Below are 26,603 nucleotides of genomic sequence, written 5' to 3'. Positions count from 1 at the left end.
AATTATTCAGTCGTTTTCAACGGCTAAAATTTTTTCTCGGCGACATGATTAATCATGTGAGGTTCTAACACAAGTGGTACATAGAAAACATAATGTCGCGATATAAGAGAGGATCACAAAAGAAATTTTCAAAAAACAATTAAAAAAACTTTTCCCTTTCCTGAAAAATATGAGCATGGCCCAAATGAAATGGGCCATGCTCATATTTGCATGCCCCAATTTAAATACAGGTAACCGGTATACATACGACGCAGAAGATTTGCGCTCCTAACGCATACGAGCATTCACCACCTTTCTACCAATCCACTACTCGGGAGTACTCCGTCTACGATAGCCTAACTCGCTGTAAAACAATGAGACAGCAGGTAATACCGCCCAGTTGAGTATCTATGCTCCTTTGAGTCACAAATTTGGGTTTTAAATGTTTATTCTAGGTCAGGAGGGGGAAATATGGGGAAACAAAGTCTCTAGTTTCACCGATTTCTACAACGATTAGTAGTAGTATGTCTGAAGATCCGTTTCGGAGTATGCACGAGGGACTTTGAACAATTAAGTTGTGAATTTAGGCATGGTGCTCATTTATGGTACTTCATTATTGATAAGCATCTTCAGTTCACATGAAATGTCTAATGAGAAGTGTCAACATTTAATAAGGTCATCATGCCACCAAGCGGATCTCGTATAACAACCTACTTCTGAGTGTATTAATTAGTATTAAGCTCGAATATTAATGGAATGGATAGAAATGACGCATTATTTTGAACTAAAACATTTCACTAAATCCATAAAATATACGACAATCTTACATCCAAAACTGTTAGATGTATTTAATATAAAAACTTTAAGCGTAAAACCATAAAAAAAGGCCATTCAATATATGTCAATTTCAAACAACCCCATTCACTTCCAATCATTCTGCTTAGCCACCAACATAGCTTAGCTATAACCAGACACTTTCAAAACTAAGCATAACATACACAATTTAAAAAAGGGCAGTATATAGGGCCTGTGAACAATTTTCATCCACCAAAACTTGGTACCCCTCACGGTATATTTACGCATTAAAATCATTCAGTTTCATCAATCAATCAGGTCATCTCCATTTCGTCGCCCAGCAACGAGTAGACGCCTATTACGCCGTCAGATATCTGACAAAAAATATTATCACGGTACAGTCATAATTTATGGCTTCGGTCACAAAAAGAATCGAGAGGCGACAGGGCGGCGCTTGGAGAAGCGAACGCAATGGGAGTGAAAGATCAAGGGACCAAGAAACTGCCTGAGTGGAATGCGAAAAAGAGATGTTAGTTAATGTTGTGGGTGAAGCCAGGTGACAACTCCTCGGCTCTACGTTGGGCAGCGCCAAGCGCGAGGAAGTGACATGAATAAATGCGCGCGGTCACGGGGAATGGGGTAAACATCCTCCCCCAACCTCCACCGTAACAGCTATTGCCTCTCGGCTAGTTCTCCAACCGATGGGGTTGGGGTTGCGGAGGAGATGCTGTTGTGGCGTGCACGCATATAATACATCCGCGTGGTCTACACACATCCGTGTCACGGAAGGCATGACTTGAACCCCCCCCCCCACCCCATTCCCCCGAGACGAAAGGAGATGTCGGGGATAAGTGCGAAAAAAACTACGACGTCACGACTTTGACCCTCCCACGCGAAACCACGGAGGTCTCCGATTCCGTCCGCCACCGTAACGGCAAAAGAGGTGGCGAAATTCGGAACCGGGTGCTGTCTTCGGTGGTGAGACGCGGATGGAGAGAAAGGAAGGGATGAAGAGAAAATTGACTAGACGTACTCGCTTCACGGAAGGCCTTCGGACAAACAAAAGACCCTGTGGTCCAAGAGGCGTGGTTTTATGGACGGAGGAGGGGGTGTCAGGAGAGCAGGGTATCACGGGGTGGAGACAAGTTTCGAAAGGCAACGTGCATCACCGGGAGGGACGCGTGAGCCTGTCGAACAAGGCAGCAGGAAAGGGTTGTCTTAGAGAGAGGGCAAAAAGAGGGACACGGCCCGTGGAAGCGGCTGGGGCGATACAAATATCGTAATAGCTCCTCTACTTAGCCGCCGTGATGGTCGAGTGCTGGGAAAAGTAACCGAGAGGCGTCCGTCCTCGAAGTTCAACGGGGTCAGTCAGGGAGCGAGGAACCGTAAAAATAAAAGATGTTCACATCCTCATGCTTTTTTTCTGCAATTAGGAGTGCTGACGAAGGGAACTCTTTGAGGCACGGAATGCATTCGGTGCCTATTGTGAAAGTTAAATGATTTCTTTGGCCTATTCTACGAACCTATTCGGAAGCTCCGATTGTTTTAAGGCAGCCGAGAGGTGATCCAGGAAGGGTAGGTAAATACCTTGGCGATGTAATTTTACACTCTCCACTTGGAGTGTGATAGCTCAGCCTAAAGAAATTGCTCGGAGAAACTGCGCATCGTCTGAATGCTAACGTTACGAAATATTAATCGTTCCGGGTGAAAGGAAAACCACAAAACCACCGCCGACGATAGGCCACAAAACATTTTTATTCGTTTTGATACTTTGAGCTATATAATATTAAAGTATGCCATTCATTTTCATAAATGCCTCGGGATGAAATTTCCATATTTTGATAACCGCGACCGCCTTTCCGAAGTGATGAGGCGACATGACCGCAGTTGAGCATATTTATATGGTTGCCAGCGAAGATACGAAAACGGAATATATATTTTAGTTGAATTCTTTCGACGAGTAAAAAGTATTGAAATATTTGCGAACATTCTAATTCCATTTAAGTTGCGCCACTGGGAAAGGAAAAATCATTGGAATTAAAGTTTCGCTCAAAGTGATCCGATATGGGAATTTCCATTCTCGAACGTGAAAAATGACTGCATGAAATGTACAAGATATACTTGCACAGGGTGCGGCAACATAACTTCCTTTTTGAAAGGGGTTTTGCTTTATAAAAATAGGAAGTTATATTGCCGTACCCTGTATAATTGAGAATTCATGTAACTAAAGACAAAAGATCCACCCGACATTCACGATATAAATCACCAGAATTTTACTGAGTAAACAATTGAGCAAGCTACAGACCGATTTCCTCTCTATTATTAATCAGCTGTTTTTCGTGAATGAAGTATTTTTCCTGCAAAATTGTATATTAAGGATGTATAAGCAACTATAAAAGGATTTAGTGGTAATGAACACTGATTTTGGTTATTAAAATAAAATTTATTGACGAAATCAATAAACTCAGGTACATTAAAAAAAGAAGAATTCACTAAGAAGAGGAAACTGATGGAAACTTTTTTATAAAGGAAGGCTGGTGAAAACCTTAACGTGGAAAAAATAGCGTTTTCTAGACAGGAAAATTGGCCACTGAGAAAATGCATAAGAATAGGTTGTCGGGTATCGCGATTTTAGCATACACATGGATGAAGGAGATAAGTGTCATAGATAGGAGAAGATTGATACACATGGTTGCGGAAGAGAGAAAGGATGGAAAGAAAAAGAAATAATTTAGCGGATTAAGGGGAAATGAAGAGCAAGCGGAATGTAGGACAATGTAGTAGAAGGCAGAATGCTGTGTTGAAGGCCGAGGAAAATAAGGGCTTGCTTGACAGCATGAGAAAATGTAGACATGGTGGACAGCTAAAGAAGGAATTAGTAAGTTGATTATGAGGCGAAGAAAATCTTCAGATAGCACATTTCCCTCGAGTCCAGTCGCCAGAGGCAACTTTCACAAAATCGGAACTAATTCCGTAAATTGCCGCCTTTTGCTGGCGTTCAAAGAGAAAATCAAGAGCCCAATTTACTGCTATTCTATTAATTCCACGTTAGTTAATTTTTTGTATTAGATCAATGAAATGCACTTGAGCAGGGACTTTAGTTAAAGCTAAGACTGTCACGACTACTTGATTTTTTATCAATAGATTTTAGGTTACCGATGAAATTTTATTTCTTTTAACAAGTATACCTTAGCTACTTAGCCATCCTGAAACCACACTACTATCCGGAAGGAACATGGGAATGAGATTGGAAAACACGAATGAAACCCTAAAAATATTTCTGTCGGTTTTACCCACTAACACAAAAATGACCTACACGTCGAATTTTGACATACTATATATCAGTTATGACCCAATAAAATGGTCAAAAAGCTTGCAGAGCCTTGAAAATCCTTAATGGCAAAACGATTTAAGGCATTAGAAAATTGCAATTGCAATTCTATCACGAGCTAACTCGCTTTAGGAAAACGTCGTGCCATTGGAAAAAAATGTATTGACATGATAATAGTTCATGGATTCCTTCAAAATCAACGTCTTGAAATAGCGCGCTCGATTAGAATATTACAGTATTTCATTCGAACGACTGATTGTATCGTTTGATCATCGACGGGGAATTTGATTCTCGTACCATATTTGATTGATTATTGCTGCTGCCAACCGGTGGACCATGGAACACTGTTCGTCCGCCAGAAGAATTAGGCGCTTCACAGATATTTTCCAACTACATCATCATACTAATAATATTGTTACAATTAAACTAGCTTTGAAAATTATGTTCATTAAAAAAGTGAAATTCCCAATTTGTATATAAAAATCGAATTATTAGCATAATTATTTGAAGGGCTACCGTTTAAAATAGGTTTTGGATCGACATAAAATTAACACGCTTGCATTTCTTATCTCCGCCTAAAAAGACAATCTGAAACCCCACGCTATACTATAATTTTCTTTATTTTCGCAGAAAATCTACCTTCCTCCATTCCGTCTGAAAAGTATATCCTTTTTCTATCCCTACCTCGCTTGCCTAACGTCCTTCCCTCTATCACAGTCGTCATCTTTCAATCGCTAATAATAATGTCTTGTATCCATTTTCCCTAGCTTCTTTGGATTACTCCCAACAGCTCTCTTTACTTCCCCAAGTGTAGAATTAAATTTCAGGACCAATACGAATTAGTGCACCTTTGAAAAATAAATTCGTGTTAGTGGGCCGCGAGATAGAAAATTGTGAGTTAAGTGGTCCGTTAGGTCCGAACTTTTAGCGACCGCTGATCTAGTGCCTAATATTGAAAGAAGGAACCCGTAAGACCCAACGACGAGAGAATTAGTATTAAAGGGTAGTTCAAGAATGCAGCCGATATTCCAACGAAGTAATATTCTATTTCGTCCTGCATCAATCACAGACGTCCGTCCGTAGGAACAACAGAGAGTATATGATAAGCAAGTGTCCACGACGCGAATCGGTTTCCATAAAGCATCACTAGCGGGGCACATACTCCGCGGTATTCCGTTCAAAGGAACTGCGGAGAGATTTGTGCATATGTAATGCGCGTCACTAATAACGGCAATATTCAGGGCACGACGAGACGTTCCATAAATTCCAAGCAAAGGCGTGTGAAATAAATGGGAATGCGAAGCCTTACACTCTCCGATGAACGCGAACAATTGGCGGTCGACGGAAGGGTCAAGGGAGCGAAGAGGACGGGAGCGCCCATAAAGGAAGGAAGCAGGAATATAAAGAGCGACGGGGTAAGCGCGAAGAGAAGGCACGCAGGACAGAGGACGAGACGAGGGAGAAAATGAGGACGGAACGAAGAATGAGATGATAAGGAAGAGGGAAATAATTCAATAAATTTCACTTTTTTGGTGCGAGTTTAGAGTTTTCCTTGAGGAAGAAACTTAAAGAGCGAAATATCAGAGGAATTACCAAAATACATGGGGATTTGCTCAACTTCACCTCCCACCAAAGCGCTCTTAACCCATAATATAATTTATCGAAGTACTGAAAATACGCATTTAGCGTTCAAGAACACTTTTAAAAGAAGTACCATGCTCTACTAAGGCGTCAAATATCAAGTACCCAATTACCACCGCTCATGAATACTGCATTAGACGATGCCAACTACTTTACCAGCGATTTTATCTAGCGCTAAACCAATACCTAGCTTTCAAACTGTTTATGTCCTTTCTATTAATTTTTCCAATTTAATCATATGACCGAATCTCAGTATTGCATGCGACATGCGTCGGCTTAGATATTCCTTGAAAATTACACAAATATACTATATCAACACCAAGTCAGATTGTAATAGTCGGACCAATTTAAAGGGAAAACAAGAGTCCCGCAGCTGGATTGGTGTCACAGGAAGGAAAGTTAATCCTATTTCATTCAAGAAAAGTTTCAAGCAATAGATTAGGCGTCGAATTTGGAGAAATTAATCTGGTTAAGGTAAGTTAGGCGGGGAGAATAGAGTGAAAGGTGCAGAGTAAAATTCATTTTTCCGGCAAAGAAAGAGAAGGGATAGAGAGAGAGTGTGTGTGTGAGAGGAAGGAAAGAGATAGACAAATGATTTAACATACATATATGTATACGCGAGGGAAATCATTTCCATCACTCTTCCCCACCTTTCAACGTAAATGGTAAAGACGGTATCATAACTTTTAAATGGCAACTGCAATTACTTCACAGTAGTTCTTCCAGTTGTCGACGGGTGAAGAAATACGAGCGAATCCAGGCCGACCAGAACTAGTAGAGCAAGGCTTAGACAGGCAAGGGCAAATGATAGCAGAAGATTTACTCAAGTACATACATAAGACTGCAACTACCTCGTTAGCAACATGCGGAATCAATCGACCTCAAAACTTGCGTAGGACGCTTCGTTGCCACCTTCACTATAATCATTTGACTGCCCTCGTTGCACACTTCAATTGTCTCAGCTTTGAATGGACCTCAAACACAAAGAGGGGAAGAAAAAAATAAATACCCTAGCCGTCATTTCTAAATTCCATTCTACCCGAGACACCGACATAATTGTGAACTACTTATCTCCATCGAGGACGAAATTGAAACGAGTAATTTCGTAAAAAAATTCTGCTTACTAATAAGAAGTAGGCGTTTATTTGATAGGGGGGAAATAAACGATAATTAATCAAATATGAACATGTTTATATAATACAGGGGATAAATAATGATGTACATTGAGGTTGCAATATAAAATATTGAAGAAGAAATCGCGAAGAAACAAGCGAAAACTATATCAATCTTTCGATCTAATTCCAACCGGTAACAATATTTCAATGATTCAAAATGCATGAGTGCCGGCGGTATGCTTGAGCTGGCAGATGTTAAATTTCCTATTCCACGTTTACTAAGGATTATAAATTATGAATTTAACTATATCCACTCAGAGTACGCATAGAATTTCCATGCTAGTAATTTAAGTTTCCAGAAATTCCGAAATCGCTGCTATGGACTCAAATAAAACCCGATTTCAATAAGTAAAAAAATATTTCAAAGGTAGCATAACGGTTAAAATATTTTGTACATTTTAATAAGTTTTCAAATATTTATTTTCAACCGGATATTGAACTTTTCAACACTTATCGCGGTAATGAATCACTATACAGGCTCTTGCCGTAAATACGAACTCGCAATGAAAGAATTGTCAAAAACGAGAGGAACAGAAGAGATCACTGACAATTAATCAATTACACCGAGCGTCGTCACCGTGACGGATTGAAAATCGTAAAAAATAGCGAAAACAGACGTCAAGAAAATGCAAGAAGAAAAAGGCCACAGTAAAAAGCAGAGACCCAAGACCCACGCCGAACAAGAAACAAAAACGGGATGGAAAATAAACCGAAAAAGAACGCTAAAAATAGAACTATATATATATAATTCCGAAAAGGTTGCTGCAGCGGAAATAACGTGTCTGGAGTTTAATCAAATCCATACAAGGACCTTGTACACTATGCAGGAATACGACGAAGGGCAAGATAGGACGAGAAAAGGGGGGAAAGGAGGGGAAATGCGATATGGGCGAGCGATGATGCAGAGAAATTGATTAGGCAGGAATGTGGACAGGGCGAAAGCAGGCAAGGGGAGGTCAAGAGGGGAGGAGGAGACGGTGGGTTAGAGGGGCGGCGGGGTAAGGAGGGAGGAGTGTGGAGGAATGAGGGTTCGGAAGAATGGTTCTCCGAAGGCGTGGGCGAGGCCGCTAAACTTAGGTATGCGAGGTATCACGGGGAGAAAGAAAGGAAAAGATGAAGGTCAGTACCAGTTGCTTCCGGAGATGGAAGGAAAAAATAAGGCAGAAAAAACTACAAAGAGTACAGCTGATACAGTCAATATGCATGAGTTAATAATAGCGCACATGATTTCTTACTGTTACCGCAGTCTCCACAGCACCACAAAGAGAGTATATTCAGAAAAATCAAAGCTATAAGAGCCTAAATACTGTCCGACCGAAAGACTCATGTATTATGGATACAATCGATATTAAAATGAGTGTTCAGCGGTAATAGATAGCACTAGCTCCATAATGACTAGAGTCATTGTAATCCCATTGTCCCTTTTACACTTGCCATAGAAGGAAAAAGGCTAAACAGCCGAACTGTAATAACATAGTCGAAGATAACAACAATTTTTCAGCATTTTTAATTCGCAAGAAGCTACTTAAATTTAATTATTACACGCATAGAATGATATATTTTTCAAGCAATTCAACCAAATTTGTACCATGAAGCTAGCTACTGCAGACTACGCGTGAGTAAAATATGCAGCATACACCTGCAAATCTAGTTCGGCGAATCACCGTCCTCATCGTCTAAAATGGGGTTTAGAATTCGGCTTCGAGCAGGAATTTCGTAAACCTACTGCATTTTGAATTTCCAAGTTTATTTGGATGAAGTGAAAAGAAAAGGATCCAACTTCAATTACTTACAATGTTAATAAATAGTTCCTAATCTCCGCGGCAATTCCCCATACGCAGGAATGGAGATAACCACAGTTTACGATCAAATACGTAAATGAAGCCAAAATATTAACCTCGCCACATCATTTCCGATGGTTGCGATGCGGCTGACGGAAAATAATATCTTTGCCATTGTTCACTATAAATGGGGCAAAGAAATATAATGCTAAAGCTTAGTAAAACGGTTCCCCTCAGGCTTCCGGAAGGCCTTAACCCTCACGCTGGTAAACAGCGCCACTGTGAAATATCGGGGGCGGCAACGTTTGTAACTTGAAATGTATAATAAGCGCGCACCACGCACCGGAAATTGAAACCGCGCTCACAATGATACCTAATTAGGTAAGCATGGATGAAAATTGCGAGATAGGAAAGGGGAGAGGAGAGAAAAAAGACGATAGTCACAAGAACGCAAAGGGGATGAAGAAACGAGTTGGAACGGAAGGGACGAGAGGAAAAAGAGAAAGGGTAAACGACTACGGGTGGGAAGACAAGGGAAAAGACGCAGAGAGAGAGAAAAGGGAATTTCAAGAACACGTAAGGTCTTCCAGAAGCTACTCACACGCGAACCCTCCCCCCCCCCCCCAACCTACCATGCGGAGGAACTCTCCTTTTGTTTTAACGTGGGAAGAACAGGGTAACCCCCCGTTGTCGTGGGAAGCACTAGGGAGGGAATGGGGGAATCAGTTGGGGGGGTGGTAGGGGAGGAGGGTAGGATGCCCCTCTTCCCGTGGAAGCGGCGGCGTATGTTCAAAAGGTTTTGCGCCCGTGTGCTGTGTGCACTGCGGCGACGGGGAGTCCTTGGGGAGGAGGGGGAATGTGGCGGGCGCAAGGGGTTCTGGGCAGCGGAAGAGGAGAGCGTGTGATGGGAGGGGAGGGGGTGTGTGTGTGAATCGAATTCCAGAGACGCGGAGCGGCTCGACGACGCGCGGGTCGAAGAGCGGTCATTGCGGAACAGGCCGCCTTCTCTCGTAACCCCCGGGGAGCACCTTGGATTCGACGTGGATTAATTAGATGACGCTAGTTGAATTTAATGAAAAATCCACGAAAATGATAGTCATTCACGTTAATTCACACGAACAGGACTCTTGCCTTCACGCGTCGGATGCTTTCGGGAGACATTTGAGGCTTAAGTAATAGGGTGCATGTAAAGTTCTTTATATGCAACTCCGATTACTTCCGTCGTTTGAATAATATTGCTTCATAGTTAACTTTTTCAGAAATAAAAAGAGGGAGAGTAGGTCTACCGTTATTCATTTTTCGGTAACAGCACCAGAATACAAAATGTTGAATATCTGGCCGTGGATCCATATTCTCCCCTATTGTTTAAGAAAGTTCTTTTAATTAGCTTGGTTGGTGGCAACACTTATTAAAAATTCTTTAGCTTAGGCGCGATTTCATAATGCCACGTTAAATCCAGTTGTTAGTTAATGTGAACGTTAACTTACTGTGTACAATACTGAAAAAGCCAATTTTATGAACAAATAAATACTGTTCATTACTGAATGTGAACATTGTAACCTCAGCAACAGCGTCAGTCAGTTATTAAGCTGCTCAACGATCGGTTTTGAACTTAACTAGTGTCCTGAAACTAAATTTTGACCTTAACCGGAGTTTAAAGTTAACCTCCAGTTTAGCGACACATCATATAACCAGGCCTTAAGAGATAATACATTATTGTTCCTAGGACTTCCACCAAAATCTAGAAAAATACGATTTTGTTGATACGCCCGCCAACGTATATCCTGGGGAAAGAGAAAATATGCAAAATAAAATATAATACGAAATAGATTCATTATTTGGTACAGTCTGACTTGAATGCACCAGTAAAATTATATTACCAGGCACTTAACGAGGTCTACAGGTATAAGGAACTAAGAAAGAATTGTCGCCGCATACTTGTAAGGCAGATTCTTGGTGACCTTAGTTATTCTCAGGGACGGTAGGCACATTCATCAATATTTTTTCACCATCATTTCCTTCTTGTCTTGAAAACTGAAATTTAAAAAGGCGATATCTCAAGCACGATCTGGCCTTAAGGCATGGACGGATTCAAGGGGCGGAATGATTTGGCTATGGATTGAAATAACTAGTCCCCATTATTAGGCCACCCCTTCCCTTCTCTACAAACTCTGGGGTCGTTTTCATTATTTATTTTTAGGCTTTTATCCGTTTTAATTTAAATTGCGTCACTATTAAAAAAGGGCATCGATAATCATTGTATCAATTCTTCAAAGTCTATTTTGACACCCTTTTCCCGACGGTAAATGTTCTTTCCAACATAGAGGACAACGGTCCTTCCGTTCTAAAAAGGAAGTTTCTGAAACCGCCCTAGGCTCGCGGTCACGTAGGAACAAGCAGTTTCATGCTGAATAATATGGATATACGAGCATCGATATTCGTATATTCATCAGATACAGGCGACATGTAGGGGAAATTCGTCATTAAGAGAAAAACAATTGGCACTTTTCCACAGATTTAAATCTGTGGAAAAGTACACATTTGTTTTCCTCATAATATCGATAAACCCATTAATACCTGTATTTTGTCTGACTGTAATTGGTCGACGACGACTAATGAGTCGTATGACGGCTGAATGAGATTATTCTCCATAATTACTCATCTTCGAATTCGTGGAAATGAAAATTTTCTCTACCGAGCAAGGGTCCAAAACAACGATAAAACATATCAATAAGATTCGTATTAAGAGAAAGTGAAAGAAAAGATTTAGTACAGGAGACGGCAAGACAGAACCGAACAATAAGATAATCACGTATTAATTGTTATCGCAATAAGTTATGTGAGGGTGTTGGGACAAACTCGATTACAAGAAATTACACAACTCTGCAATGGTTGTTAAAACCTGAAACAAAGTGTGATAAACGGGTATTACAAGTGCTTGTCAACTCCTTATATGGATTGAGATACCCATAAATGCAGAGGAAACAAAGGAAAAAACGCAAACATAATTTAGATACATACGTACGTTAAAGCCAGGGTACCATTTCACTAAAACGTTGCCTATGAAGCTTTAATATTTCATAAAGAAGGCCCACGTAACTTATATTAACATTACCGCATTAAAAAATCGTCATCAGTGCATTCCTGCAGCTTAAATTATGCAAGAATGAAGTACTAAGAGGATGGCGGAAGGTATTACCTTCTACTATACAAAACAAAAATGACTTCCACACAATATGAGTAGTGACCGTCACGTCTCTGAATATTTATGGATACATTTTCATAGAACAGCAATTCATTTTGCTCTTAAGGAGGCTCTCATCTGTAAATAACGATGTATCTCCGGCTCATTTTTGTCCTCCATCTAGGTGTTTAAAATCTCGATGAACCATAAAGATAGCAAATATAGTTCTGAACCGCTGCATTCATCCAAGTTTTACGCCCCTGAATTTCCCTCACCATGATTAGCACGGCGTACCTCAGCAATATTCAGATAAGTTTGCCACGTCAAAAATTCCTACATACTAGAATTTCCTGACATTCAAACAGAAAAAAATCAGCAATTGAATAGCGAAGTTATAAAAAGACTATCAATACTGATGATATGTAACAATATTATCGCGTTTTCATCGATAATCGTCGAAATTATGTTTGAACAAGAATTTTCAAATAATGACCATACATACAAACGCCATTTCTGTTCAGTCAATTTGCTCATCAATTCTATTTTGCTATCGCCTCCTGCTAGCAGTAATATGAAATAAACATGCAATTCTTTAATTCCTTGAATTTTATTGAAGAATACAGGGATCCTGGAGGGCTTGCGATTCATCTGACTGGGAATACAAGGAAAATTGCTTACGACGATTAGCCGACCCAAACATTAAATGCAGAGTCTTGCTTCTTTTTTATGATGAATGGTTATTACTCACCATTTCAGAATATGAACTAACAGTCATTCTCAAACGACTCTCGGTAGTTTTAGGATATGTAGCAATTTCACCACGCCCCTTTTGAAAATATAGCTACGCGTACTGCTGGCGGGAGAAAGAAATGCCAGGTTGTTGGGACGGTTGTTGCCTCGCAAAACAACAAGCTATTACAAGTGAACACGTGGTGGGCAGGTCTCAATTAGACGCCCATTTGCCTACAGCGTTATTTCCTCGATACGCTGACCCAAAGATAATCAGTCAAAATCTGGCCCCACCAAAAGCTCGATAAATAACCTTTCGTCGAGCCTCTCCACTCCGACTATTACAAATACTCGTGCTTGACACAGAATAAGACGAAATACTGCGCGTAATCATCACTGCCCCGCATGCGAAATAAATCAAATGGCTGCCGAAAAAAAAACATCAAACAACACTTGTGTCAGCATTTCAAATAAGCTATGACACCACATAGGACTGCCATTTGACGACAACATTGGCAATACCGAATCATGCGAGACGGCTTTCCTAAGAGAAGAATATTTACAAGCCTTCAAACCATCCTGAAATTGATATGGGAATGGTGAGAGGGAAATTAGAGGGGCGAGGCCTTAACTTAACAAGGGCAAGGCGAATCGAAGGTAGGGATGGGGGAAGGAGTCTTGAGATTCAAATGGGGGAGGGAGGAAGGATTAGGTAGAGAGGTGAATGGATGCAGAGGACAGTTACGAGGCGTGTGGAAGGTTTCACTGAAGGACGGCGTGAAAATTAGTCTGGGAAGCTTAATAACGTCGGGGTAGTGGGTTATTTGGTACTATCACGTAGTACACTCCTCTCCTTCCAATGTCACCAACTAACTCGGCGTCATTTTCCGCACCATCTTCCTCCAGGTGAATAGGCATCTGACGCATTTTACATTACTTAAAGAGGTCTACGATTGGCAAATTAGGGTCGGTAATTATTCATCTTTTTGGACTGATTTGGAGATTAACGAATCCAGTATATGTACAGTCTTAGAAAATGCATATAAAATTGCATGATATAGCGTGACTGAACACTTTCAGAATATTATAATGCTGAGAAATTTATTACATTGAATATGCAGCAATGATGTAAGGTATGTGTGTGTATATATACGAGGGTCATCCGGAAAGTAGTACCCGTTCGTGAAATAAAGACACAAAAGTAAATATTAACAAACATAAAAAATTTTATTTGAAAGAGGATACTTTAAACTACTTCTCAACATAATCTCCAAGCAAATTAAGGCATTTGTCATAACGTGTGACAAGTTTCTGTATTCCTGCTGCATAGTCCTTCGCCGCCAGCTCATTGAGATACGCGAGGGACCCATCTTGCACAAATTTTTGCATAATGCAGATGGTGTTTAACAATTTCATGAACAATTGTTCGAGAAACATTGGGAAAATGCTCACAGATGTCATCAATTGTGACGCGCCGATCGTTCCTCACGAATTCGTCAACTGAGCTCACCAGTTGGTCTGTAATGACAGACGGTCTCCCCGAACGCTCATCGTCGTGTGTGTTCCCCCTCCCCATGTTGAAGTTGCGACACCACCGCCGAACAGACGACTCGTCCATTACATTGTCTCCATACACCTCCTTTAATTGGCGATGAATATCACATGGGCGAACGTTTCTTGCATTGAGGAATTTAATCACTGCCCTCACTTCACAACTGGCGGCGTTCTCAATTTTTTTAAACATTGTAAACAATCACAGAAACAACACAGGCAATGCTAGCGTCACGCAACTTGGCTCAGAGAAGGCAGACAAGCCACTGAAGCTATCTGACCTCGTCCAGCGGCTACTCGCGTCGTCAGCACTTCATGCGGCACGAACGGGTACTACTTTCCGGATGACCCTCGTATATGTATGTGTATATGTATGTGTGTGTATATATATATATATATATATATATATATATATATATATATATATATATATATATATATATTGTATATATATGTGTGTGAGTGCACATATATGCTGACCATAAAGGAAGGTAGAACCTTAACAGGAGGAGAAGGAGAACAATTTAATTGCGTAATTACTACTTGGATAAATGTATGTGATTAAATTCATGAATCCTAAAAATATTAACTTATAAAGTATTAATACGGGATTAAAGGGAGCATGATATATGTATTACCGATATAATGAGGTTTAATTGGTGGAAAGAGAGATTAGAAGTAAAGAAGAGTATGCACGTAGAAGGAGAGAGAGAGGAAGTGTCGGAGCAAAGGAAATCTGCAAGGAATGAGTAACGGTTCCATTCAGGTTAAAGGTTTAGGAATTCATTCTGTTTTCTCTGCCATGAAAGAAAAAAAAACTGAGGCACTGAAAAATTTTTCTTTCCTATATTTCGTTAATATTTCTGAATAAAAAATCCCCCAGAAACCATGATATTTGTGACGCAATAGGCAGATGGAATAACTTGATAAATTTAAACAGAGATGCTTGTGGTATGAGCGTGGTGACAAGAACATCCGTAAACATATACACAAAGCTCACCATTATCGGGACTCGATTTAACTCATTTACTTACAATAGGCTAATAAAGGGCAAAACATACAAAACAACATTGCGAAATATTCAAAGTACTCAAAAATAAATATTTTAGCACTTCATGCGATTAAATCAACAAATAAATCACCGCTAAAAGATTTTTATTCTAACCATAGCCATTTGGCCAGCAAAGGATCAAGGCGCGTGAAAAAAATTACATTTGATTCATTGTCAAAAGGCAATGCTTTTAATTCAATTCTGCGATGCGGTTTAAGAAAATATAACTGCTCAAAGACATTTTTCATTCCCACAATTATGTAATTCCCATTTAATCCCGGCATTTAACGATGTGAAAAAAAAGGTAGCCGGTCTCTAGGAAGTTCAGATTAAAGAGGATGAAAATAAAACAATTTTCCCTTCAATTCAAATGGAAAATAGAAGCTGAACGACTTAATTTTCACACTGGAAGTGATGGATTAGAGAGTCTTCGTAGTAGAAAATGACATAAGGTCCAACTTGGAATCGTACAATAAAATCACCCAACCCAGTCAGCCAACTCCAAAAAAACAGGATGAATTCAGTGCGGCATGCAAAGTGAAACGGTGGGGAGGAATGGAAGGAATGATGACGTAAGGGCGCCTGGAACGGTTGGAAATGTAGGTGAGCACCTGAATCGATACCGAAAGCACCTTACCTTCACCATGGAGAGGGAACGGTGGGGAATTGGAGAGGGGAGGGCAAACTTCACTACGTCCTAAATTGTTCAAGGCGGTAAAAATTCCAGGATCACACGGGCAGGAGGAGAGGAAATGGGAGATGGAAGTGAATAGGGCGGGGGAAAAATATTATGTACACACACACCCACAAAACGATGGGGGAAAGGGGGGCGGGCTTATATTCTCTCGCTTACCTTGCCAGCCGAGGGCGCCTTAATCCTAGACGACCCTGCAAAGAAAAAAATAGGAAAGTTAGCAGAGGACATGCACGGAACCACAAGGTTCCAACAGAGTGTTCCGCTGGGAACCCGCATGATGCAGGATTTCAAACAGAGCGGGACGTTGGCGGTAGCAAGGACGCGTGTTTAATATGCCGTGGGGCAACCGCGCTGAACTACGATTCAGGAGCTACGGCGTGCACCCACTTAAAAGTGCCACTGCCGAGCAAAATATGCGACGCCGCGGGACTCGAAATGAGGGCGCATAAGGGGAAAGAAAAACTTATGACAAAAAAAACAGAGAGAGCATTTTGATCAGTTAACCACGAAATATGAACAAAAAAAATGTCTCATCTTATGAATGCGAAAACAAAAACATTAGCCATGCTCTAGTACACTAGAATTTACAATGAGTCACGAAGTGAATACAACAACAGGTATATCCCACTTGAGTCGCTCCATCACAAAATGAGAATCTGCCTTAATATGGTAGAAGTAGAATAATATATGTAGCAACTGCTTGCATTGGCTCACATTAAACCTAAAGTAATTAATTAGATAAGGAGGAAACTTATACCATGCTCTTAAATCAACAGACATAATGACAGGGGTCCGCAAGTGAAAGTTACATACCAAAAACAATTCAAGGCAGAGCCAGACGACTGCCAATAAAACAAAAATGATTGTAATGGCAATGCCATAAAATAGCACACTGTTTGTTTAAATAACTTTTTAAAAATTATCTTATGCTAAAAAATAAATAACTATATCCCACACGCATAAAATCTGTATCAATTATTTTATCGTTAAACATCGTCAGGCTGACTGTAATCACTACAGGGAGGTGGAGAATGGGTCAATCGTGCTTATTCAGTTAGATATGTCATAGTACATTTGTCGACACGTTTAACGAGGCAAAGACAAATCAGTGATGGGGAAATACGAGGTAACGCATGGAAATTACATGACACCCTATATTTGAATTGATGAAGGATGTTTTGGTGACGGATTCCGGAACAAATAATGGTAAATTTCACAAATTAGAAAACAGATTACTGATGCAACCCTGAAAATAGCACAATTACTGTTGAGATTAAATATTCGGAAAAACAGTTTCACGTGATACAATTTGGCCAAAGAAATGTTCACCTCGCCTTACTTAATTGACCACAAAAAACTTGCCAAAATGATAGTAGTACAGCACATTTTGCTCTGACACCAATGGTCTTTCATACATTAAAGGAAAAACCAAATCTGGAAAACACGCTGTCATAGTTACGGAAGGGACACGAACCCGAGACCAATGCGTTAAGAAGACAGTGTATGAAGCATCCGGAGCGCTTAAGCAGGTAGGCTAAGGCTTGAATTTTTATTCCCCAGATTCACCTATGATTTGCTAAATATAAGATAAGTAAGGAAGATGCATTTCTCCCTACCGTCAAGTACTTATAGTGTTTACAGCGGCAATAAATGAACGGTTTGGTTTCGTCAGCGAATAACATCTTCCTGCATGCAGATAAACATGTAAGTTGTCGTCAGAAGAAAAGTATTCACTCAGGGATAACGCCCGGCCTAAGTGAAATAAACATACTATGGGTGACGTATCCACTACTAGAATGCACTTTCCCAGACCGATAGATTCCCTTCCACATGACAAGAACAAACACTAAAGTAATCAACGCACCGGTTAGGTGAGGGTAGTAAACCTCAGCTGAAACTTGACACTATGGCGTGATAATGCACACATCATGGGAGGGGGAATATTTACTTTACTTATGTCGTCTAAGGTTTGTCTTAAAATATGGTACCGGTATGCATGGATGATCAAACAACTTCCACAGTTCTCTTTCACAGCTATTAATCTTATAAAATAAGATAACACACTTAGTAAGGATGATAAATTCACAAGCATCCGAATTATCTCCTCTCTTTTGATATGACCTCATATACAATTGAAGGACGTTATTGATATGATAAGCAATTTCTATGACCGTTTTATCTTTAAAATTCTATTAAACAACCTTGTTTAGTATTTTATATTACATCATAAACAAAAAATATCAAAGCAAGAACCATAAACAAAAAGGCCATAGACGGTTGAAAACTCACCTATGCAGGAATCGAATCCACAACCTATTAACTATAAGATGAGGACATTATCCGGCCGCCGTTAACTTAAAAGTTTCAATTAATTTTCTAAAGAATCTCAAGTTTGGAGTTTAGAAAGTCAGGTTAGTCAATTATTATCTTACGAGTATGTCGTCCAATAATGAAACCATCATTCTGTTAAGTGAAAATTGAGGAAAATACGGCAATAATCATTAAAATGTACGAGTGTAGAATTGGCACATTAGCAAATCAGACACGTTTTGCCAATAAAAGTTAAGATTTCACTCGCAAATAATTGAGAGCACATAAGTGCTACAGGGCTGTCCGTTCACGAGTGTAGAATGATAGGCATTAACTGAGTTGGGTGAACGGTGGTGGAAAGCATAATATTTTAATTGCTTTTATAAAAGTATCAGAGTAATAATAAACCCTTTTAAACTCCAGGAATTCCTCGTTCAACTCCAGGGCGCCGCGCCATTTCAGAATCGTACCGTTTCGGGAATATATGAAATGCCGCGTACAGTTAGAATCAAGGGTATTAAACACTAAATTTATCGGAGTCATATTATATGACCCGGTTAGTCAAAGCATCAAATAACACCCTGAAGATTAGCACCCAAGTTCTCGGTGCCTTTCTTGAAGCAGCAAGCAACCACGTCGTTTTTGGAGGGCATAGAGACTCTTGTCCTAGTTTTTCAAATAAGGGCATTTATCCCCAATTATGGACTTCCTCATCATTATAATATTTGAAAAAAATATTAGATTTTGGTCAAATTTGACACAACTTCTTTAATATAATGTTTTACAAAGGTTGCAAATACAATATAATGCTCATCCTGACACAGGGTAACCACCCTAGTCAGAAAGTACTAAATTTCTTCTTCAAAAAGGCAAGGGAACACGAAGAAAAGGGACGATTGTTTTTGGAAAAGAAGTGTTTGGCATAGATGGACCAGTACCCGTGCAAGTAATTAGGACGACGATAGTAAAATCTAATGCGTTTAATATCGGTGACAACAGTGGGGCGTGCAGCGATGTTGGGATGATTCAAGAGACATAGCTAATCAGATCCAAACATTCGGGAAAAATGTCGGGAATGGAAATGCGGTCACCATGCACAAGTAACTTGACGGCGTTGAATGTTAAGGCACCTTCAAATATGCCTCCATTGATATAAAAGAACATCGCCCCTTTCATTGCAGAGCGTAAGCAATTCTTTCGCGTATTTTTTTTGAATCCCGCGCACAAAATATTTACCAATGAAGAGAGTGCATCGATTAGAGGAGTGAATCACGTCAATCGTTTTCGAACTGCCGAGCAATAGTTGGAAAAAAGTGTCTCAACCTCAGTCATGGACCGCTTGGGGAAGGACGGACGGACAAAATCGCACAAAACTGCAAAAAACTTTTTACACATACTGAGACAAATGCAGTGCCCTGTCGCATACCTAACTATTTGCCGTTATGTAACACGTATCAACTTCAGACATTGAAAAATTTACAACAGCAACAAGAGAAAATAAAAATAAGACCTACACGCTCCATAAAAAAATGACTAACGTACGATTCTTCGAAAATTTCCACCCTTTAAATGGCTTCTTGCTATGGGGGGGGGGGGCATTTCCAAAAGAGAAAACATGCAAGGTCACCCGAAAATATATTAGAGTCCGAAATTCTCGCGAAAAACATTAAGAGTACTCTTTAGGCCTTTCTTTGAATTTAACGGGATCGGGAAAAACTTTGTAAACCGGCCCCTCAAAATGGGCCCACTGAATGTGAGAATGAGGACCAAAGGCCGTCCTCGAAGAGAGTGGTGGGGGGGGAGAGAACTAAAAAAAGCGTTAGACCAAGAAATGAAAGAAAAAATATGCGAGATCCCCGAAAGATTTCCCGGGACGACTTCTTTGGGTCCCCGGATTCCCAAATCGAACACACGCTTAAGACGCCAATGCAGAAAACATCGACACAAAATTATACCAGGCTGTAAATCCAAGGTCACTCATTTTAAAGAATTAAAAAGTTCCCTGAGACATCACGTAAGGTGACAAATGCGCCTTCACCCTAGATGACGATTTTCTGTGTTTGAGGTTGCCCTTTTGAAACTTACAATTGTCTTTTAATAATGAGGAAAATCAAGTTTAGACATAACTATTACTAATCAAATATTTTCAAATCCCTCTAATTGAACTATCTCATTGTGAGAACACTAGGAGATCGTTTGTAAAAGTGAGTTGGTAGCATTCTACTGATGCCTACAAGAAATTTAACACAAACCTTCAAGAAGTATAAAATTTAATTACTTTTATTGTATCTAATTCCAATACTAGCATTTTAGAATTTTACGCTCCGTTGGTGCAACAATCCAATTACTTAAATGTTCACGGTTTAATGATAGGACATATGTTTCAAACGAAGGAATCGTAAAATTAATGCATTAAAGCATTAATCAAGATAAGTTAGAGTCCCACATATTATAAAGGCCTAAATAAGGAATAAACTCAACAAACTATTCCAAAACACTTGGCAGTAAATACCATTCGTTCATTTAATTTTTTTAAACTTATATAAAAAACTACAGGCATCTTATTGTATTAATTCTGTCTCGAGTGAACAATAACTTTAACTAACTAATAATTATTGTTAAATAATTAACAATAACTTAATTTTGCGATAAAAAATGTTTGACCATTAGTCAGAAGCTATTTGGCGGCGTCCATATTTTCTTCCAAAACGAAACATTTTAGTTTAAACAATTATTCGCAAAACATTAAAGACTAAGCAAACGAGGAAACTTAGACCATTTTATCTACACAATATTTTATAGGCAATCAAATCAATGCAAGGATTTTTTACTGTCAAAATTTAACGAAGCTTTTTAAGTTTTATTTACGGACAGCTCCAACAATGACTTCGTAACCACGTGAGTGGAAATTAACTCGAAACTTTGGATGAAGACTCAACTAAACAAGTATATAAACGACATTTGTAACAGGATTGTTACCTCGTAAATTCCATGTACATGGGAGTCAGTCCAAGAACCACGTTCAACGAATTGTGCTTCCGAAATATCGCGAGGGGAAATTTCCGACCCCTCAATAAATGCCACGGAGGCATTCACGCCCTCCTTCCGAAGCCAATTCAATGGTCCGTGAGAAGAATATGCTGGATCACAACGAAGATGGATTCGACTGTAGAAATAAATAGGTCTCGAGAGTACGCCGGTGGAACGCGAATACGGGAATCGTAAACAGTTGTCGCAAGGACGATAAACTTCATAGGCCCAGGGGGGAGGAGGAGTCGCTCCCGTTGAGGTTGAGAAGGCAAGAGGCTCGCTAAAATACAAAGCATTTTTAAGCTAACGAACCGCAAAAACGATCCCTTCCACGGTGCATCAAGGTGAAGAAAGAGGCCATAGGAGAAGGGCCCATCGGATATAAAGTCTCGAGAGTAAAAACCAAACGATTCCAAGGAGACCCGCCGTCAGCGTCAAAATCAAACGAAATTCTCCTCCCACAGAGAAGCGTTGTCTCTAAGTATGGAACTCTTCTACTTCCCAAATCTGATTCCACCTTTGATAAGTCGGCAAAACTCTTGTTTTTTTCATATCTCGACCTGGATTCACCAACTCATCCTCCTCCCCGATTTATTCCTTTTAACAAGCTGTTGCAACAGCCTGCTTTATATATGTATTACATATACATTCCGATTACGAATCAACGTCCATGAGAATGATACCAACAGTTAATCAGAGAAGCACACATCACATCGCTTCGCAAGAATCATTAAACAGTATTCTGAAATGCAAACATATTCCTAAAAACTGAGGGATTATTTTTTCATGAGCGGAAGAGAGTTTAAAACTAATGTAAATATATTAAAATTCAACGAATGAGAAGAATTTTGACGGCAACACTAACAAGAGAAAAATATCAAACTGGTATACAAAATATTCACCATTTAATTGTAGTTGTTATAGCCTCATGAAAACAGATCTAGAATGAAGAATGGATGGGAAGGACTGACTAATGAGAATACCAACACTTGATCAATAAATTTCAGCAAAATTAAATTAAATTTGTGTGTTTATTTCGCAGAAAAAAACAAGTGGAATTGTAATTATAAAACTTTGGCACCGCGTCGATCCCTATATTATCCAACTCAACCACTAGACTTGCCATCCATCCATGGTATCAGCCCGAAGGTTGCTTTGGAAATTTGAGGGTAGCAGCTCAAGACCAACTAATTACAAGCACTAAGAGCGCAACATTTACACATTCAAGAGGCCATTGATTTTAGCTCTAAACTTCCAAAGGTATTAATCGAAAATTGAACTTGAGACCTCTCCTTTCAATAGCAACGCAGGAGAAGAATCTCAGGAAAAATCATTTAAATTCTCTGCACACGTATTTGCTTTAGAAATATTATTTGCCACATACCACCCAGAAGAATAATAGCTAAATAACCTACAAAAATCCACACCACTAAATCTCTGAGCTTTCTGAAACGATGCTAGATTATATACCGTAAACCATCTAAAGGGCGAGTGGCAGGGAGCGTTTGGAAACTAATTATTGTCATCCAGGATAGGCGGATTGGAATGGTATATACCTAATTTCATGCTTCAAAAAGTTTCCTTGGAATCAAATATTCAAGAAAAATTTTTTTATCCGTAGAACGTAATCTATTCAGCCGGTAAAATCCCATGACCCACAGTTGTGGTGGATTCACACACTTTGTTTATCTCAACATATAAAAGACAGGGTTTTAATCATCCAGTCCAATTTACCAGATTTAATTACTTGGGACATTTGGTAAGAGCAAGCTGAGTAAGAAACATTACGTAAAATTGACTTAAATTCAACTCACCAATGAAGAGCAGCTTAAATTGTATCTTAGAAATATCAGAATGCGGAAAGGAGAGGTGATTGATGGTTACCAAAAGCCTTAGGTCACAAAATCAAAACATAAAAATTTCGTCCTTTTAAAAGGCAGATACTAAACCTAGAAGTGTGTAAAATATGAAGTTATTTTTTAATTATGGGTGACTATAATGTCCACAATGTTACGCTTGATACCATTAAGTACACGTAAAGTCGTTGAGGTTTTCGCAAGAGCTTCCAAGTCAGTTTCAACAGGGTGTAATTACTTCACTGTGACGTAAAGAAATTAATCATCATTATTTGCACAATTTATAAGCAAAGAATTACTTCTAAATGATTCTACAAAAGCACTGTTTTACAATCCTGCTGATGTAAAGAAATAGCTACGAGTTTCTACCAAAAATGGTTAAGTAGAAGGAATTGTAAAATGATTTATTTCCTAATATATGATATACCACCATATAGCGCAATGGAATTAACATCAGACGGCGAGCAAAAAGTGCGCAGTACATTAAGGCACATTACTTAATCTGAATTACGGCGTAGTCCCTAGATACCTTACGGAGTGGACACAGTTTCATTTCAGTAGTTTCGTTATTTCATCCCAGAAACTCTTGAGTCCCTGATGTGCCTTGGGGAAATAAAACTCTAAAGTGATGTTTTGCCGTGCATTCAATTGGCCCGATAGCATCAAAGACTTGGGAAAACCGAAAATACTACGGGAACCGGTCTGCATTAGTCCTTCCTTATCGCGAGAGGATAAATGACTGACATGCTCTTCCCACAAGCAACATCGGGAATTGAGACCATAAAACGCTTCATATCAAATTAGTTTTAAATTTCTCCTTATCAACGAACTTTGAACGTTAAACAATGACGGGGAAATAAGCGAAGAAGGCCTAGATAGTCCTTGCGAGAGAAGAGAGAGGGAGAGAGGAAGAAAGAGGTCGACTAAAGGCAGTGATGTGCACAGGACGAGTTTCACAGGTGATTTTTTTCTCCTTCGCCGGTCATCAACGGTGGCAGTAGCCGTTCCTCAGCTGCCTTGGGCATCGTCCAAGATATAAGGGGCGATGGTCAAGGAAAAAGTTCGTTTCAGGGAAATCAAATGGTTTCCAAGTGTAGCTTCCCCTCGTAAGCCAATGGACGGCAATAATACGAAACCATAACAACTTTTACCCAGGAATTGCCAGCGGGGAAATTATGTGGCGCCAACTATTACCAAAAATGTGGAAGACCTCATTAAATTAAATCCTCGAAGGAAACATTTTCTCATTCGCATCATCTATCATCCAGTTCTCCCATAAATTAGGCCGAAGTAAAGTGCTCCACTTTGCTCAACTACTAACTTATGGTAGGATATTTGTGGATCTATCTCGCATTTAGCGAATTTGATGCATTATTTTCGCGACAGACTTTAAACATAATTGACAAGAATCGAAATGGAGTATTTATTTCCGAACCTAAATAATATCTAGTGTCCATCATACTTTACCGCTTCAAAAAAAGTTCCAAACGTTTCGCTACCGAAATTAAAACATGCATGTTCTAGCTCCCAAGAAACAGGAAAACGCAGCCAGTCTGTCTCGCGGAATAATGAGTTTCTGCGAGAATTTACAAAGTTTGGGTATTAACGTTTTGTGTACGGCAGTAATCTCCATAACAATAACCTCAGAGAAGATGAAAAAACGAGAGTTTGGATTAAGTACCTATGCCATGACTACACACTCACGGTCGAGGTAAGTGACACAGTCGACAAGATACAGTCTTGCACATCAAGTAAAGAACGAAAGGTTTACTGTCTGGAGTTGCAAAAGACGAAGGATAAAAAGAACATTTTTGTACACGAGATGCGCTCGAAAGACTATGGTGAGGTTCTCTCGACGCAGTCTTTCGAGGGCCAGATATTTATTCCGAAAACTTAGCTTGTTTCAAGATTTTTTGCTCACGCCTTCCTGGGGTCAGAATGGAAATCAAAAACATGCTACTTCCACACGAACATTTACAGATTCCCAGATCAGAAACGATGAACATCCGGCAGCTACAAAATTGGGCGAAGAATGAATTCTAAGGAAGTCAAGGCAAAGAAAAAGAAACATACGTAGATGAATTTTGGGGTACCACGAATACTTCGTCGACCGTGTTGGACCCGTCCCGTGGTCATATTATTCCCACATTACCCGCCCAAGTTGGAACATTTTTGACCGGGTTAGTCTAAAGTACAGAGAGAAGAACACTATCATGTAGCTGAGAGAAGCAACATATAAGTACGAACGCCGTCCAGAAAGTAACTTACGTTTGCGTGTAGTGAGCCAAGCAGGGGGGCGGGGGGTGGGGCCGAATGTTTGCTGTAATGACACACAGCTATGGCAGTACGTCTCGAGATGCAGTGTTTGGAAGGTCGCACCGCTTGTCGTTTGTTTATAGTACCGAGTCAAAATAAAAAAGTACAATTAAAAATCCCGCCAAATGTATAATCTGTTCAGTGATAAGGCTTCTATCGGTAATAAACTTCAACGCTGCTGACATTCATGGGGAAATTTGTTTTATGCACCGACTAAGTGATGAGTGACAGTTTTCTGCGTCAGTGGTGTTGTTAGTTTAAGAGTGAACGGACAAATGTCCATGCTGTCCAAGAACTGGTCATCCGTCGGTCCATCTGTCGCAAGCCGAGGCCGACCACAGCGGTCCTCGTCATGAACATTGGTGCGGCCATGTTTTAACTGGATGCACCCCTAGTACTCCGCCTTCACTCATTATTCCATCTCCGTACACTTCACAAATTTGCCCATGAATTTCATTTGGCAAGTGGTTTGTCACCGGTAAAAACCTAATCACAAACCGCAATTCACAACCCGCGGGATTTTCTACTGCAGCGCACATTTTATCAATTTACAGAGAGCAGTAGAAGAAGCACAGTCTCCACACTACCACAGCAGGATGCGTACTGACTGTAGAGACGCTGGGACGTGAAGATGGTAGCTCTAGCTCTACCCACCGCCACGCTAGGCCGAAATGTCAGTTACTTCCTTGACAACCCTCATATGTTCGGACGCGAAACTCGACGTTTCATTGATTGCAACGGAGAAAGACAAGAAATCGGAGAAAACAAAGATAACTGCGGACTACGGGAAACAAGTTATCAGCACGAGTATCTCTGTGATAAGAGTGAAACCAAGATAACCGGATATCTAGGAAGCTGTTCAAAATCAATCCCAAGATATATCTTCTATGCTGATGAAGGAAATGGAATTATTCGCATACCCTTCTTCTTCTAGGATTTTCTGCTTTTTCTTTACCAATTCTTTCATTCATTTCCATCCTTGGTCGCCCACCACTTATTTTTCCTTCTGGGCACATCTCTCGAAATTTCAATAGCCTATTGTTTTCCATTCTGTCTATGTGATTACTCCACATATGTATATCACCGCTCTTTAGCCCAATTGTTTATCGGTGTTATTTTACATCACTCAATCATATTAACAGTGTTAATTTGATCTCATCCAGATCTTTCAGCTATT

General features: G+C 39.9%; 1 protein-coding gene across 3 annotated transcripts in view; it reads right to left on the bottom strand.

Annotated features, from left to right (window-relative positions):
* The window catches only part of spir (spire type actin nucleation factor), a 448,013-nt gene that overhangs the window by 406,865 nt on the left and 14,545 nt on the right, over nucleotides 1-26,603 (bottom strand). For all 3 annotated transcript variants that reach the window (XM_071591594.1, XM_071591595.1, XM_071591596.1), the window contains exon 2: nucleotides 16,071-16,105. In XM_071591594.1, the coding sequence (XP_071447695.1) occupies nucleotides 16,071-16,105 (35 nt within the window). The remainder of the gene's footprint in view (nucleotides 1-16,070; nucleotides 16,106-26,603) is intronic.

This window comes from Hetaerina americana, unplaced genomic scaffold (assembly GCF_022747635.1).
Source record: "Hetaerina americana unplaced genomic scaffold, ioHetAmer1.1.p SCAF_5, whole genome shotgun sequence".
NCBI classification, from domain to species: domain Eukaryota; kingdom Metazoa; phylum Arthropoda; class Insecta; order Odonata; family Calopterygidae; genus Hetaerina; species Hetaerina americana.
Note: the sequence above shows the minus strand (reverse complement) of the source record. Positions and strands in the feature narration are given on the sequence as shown.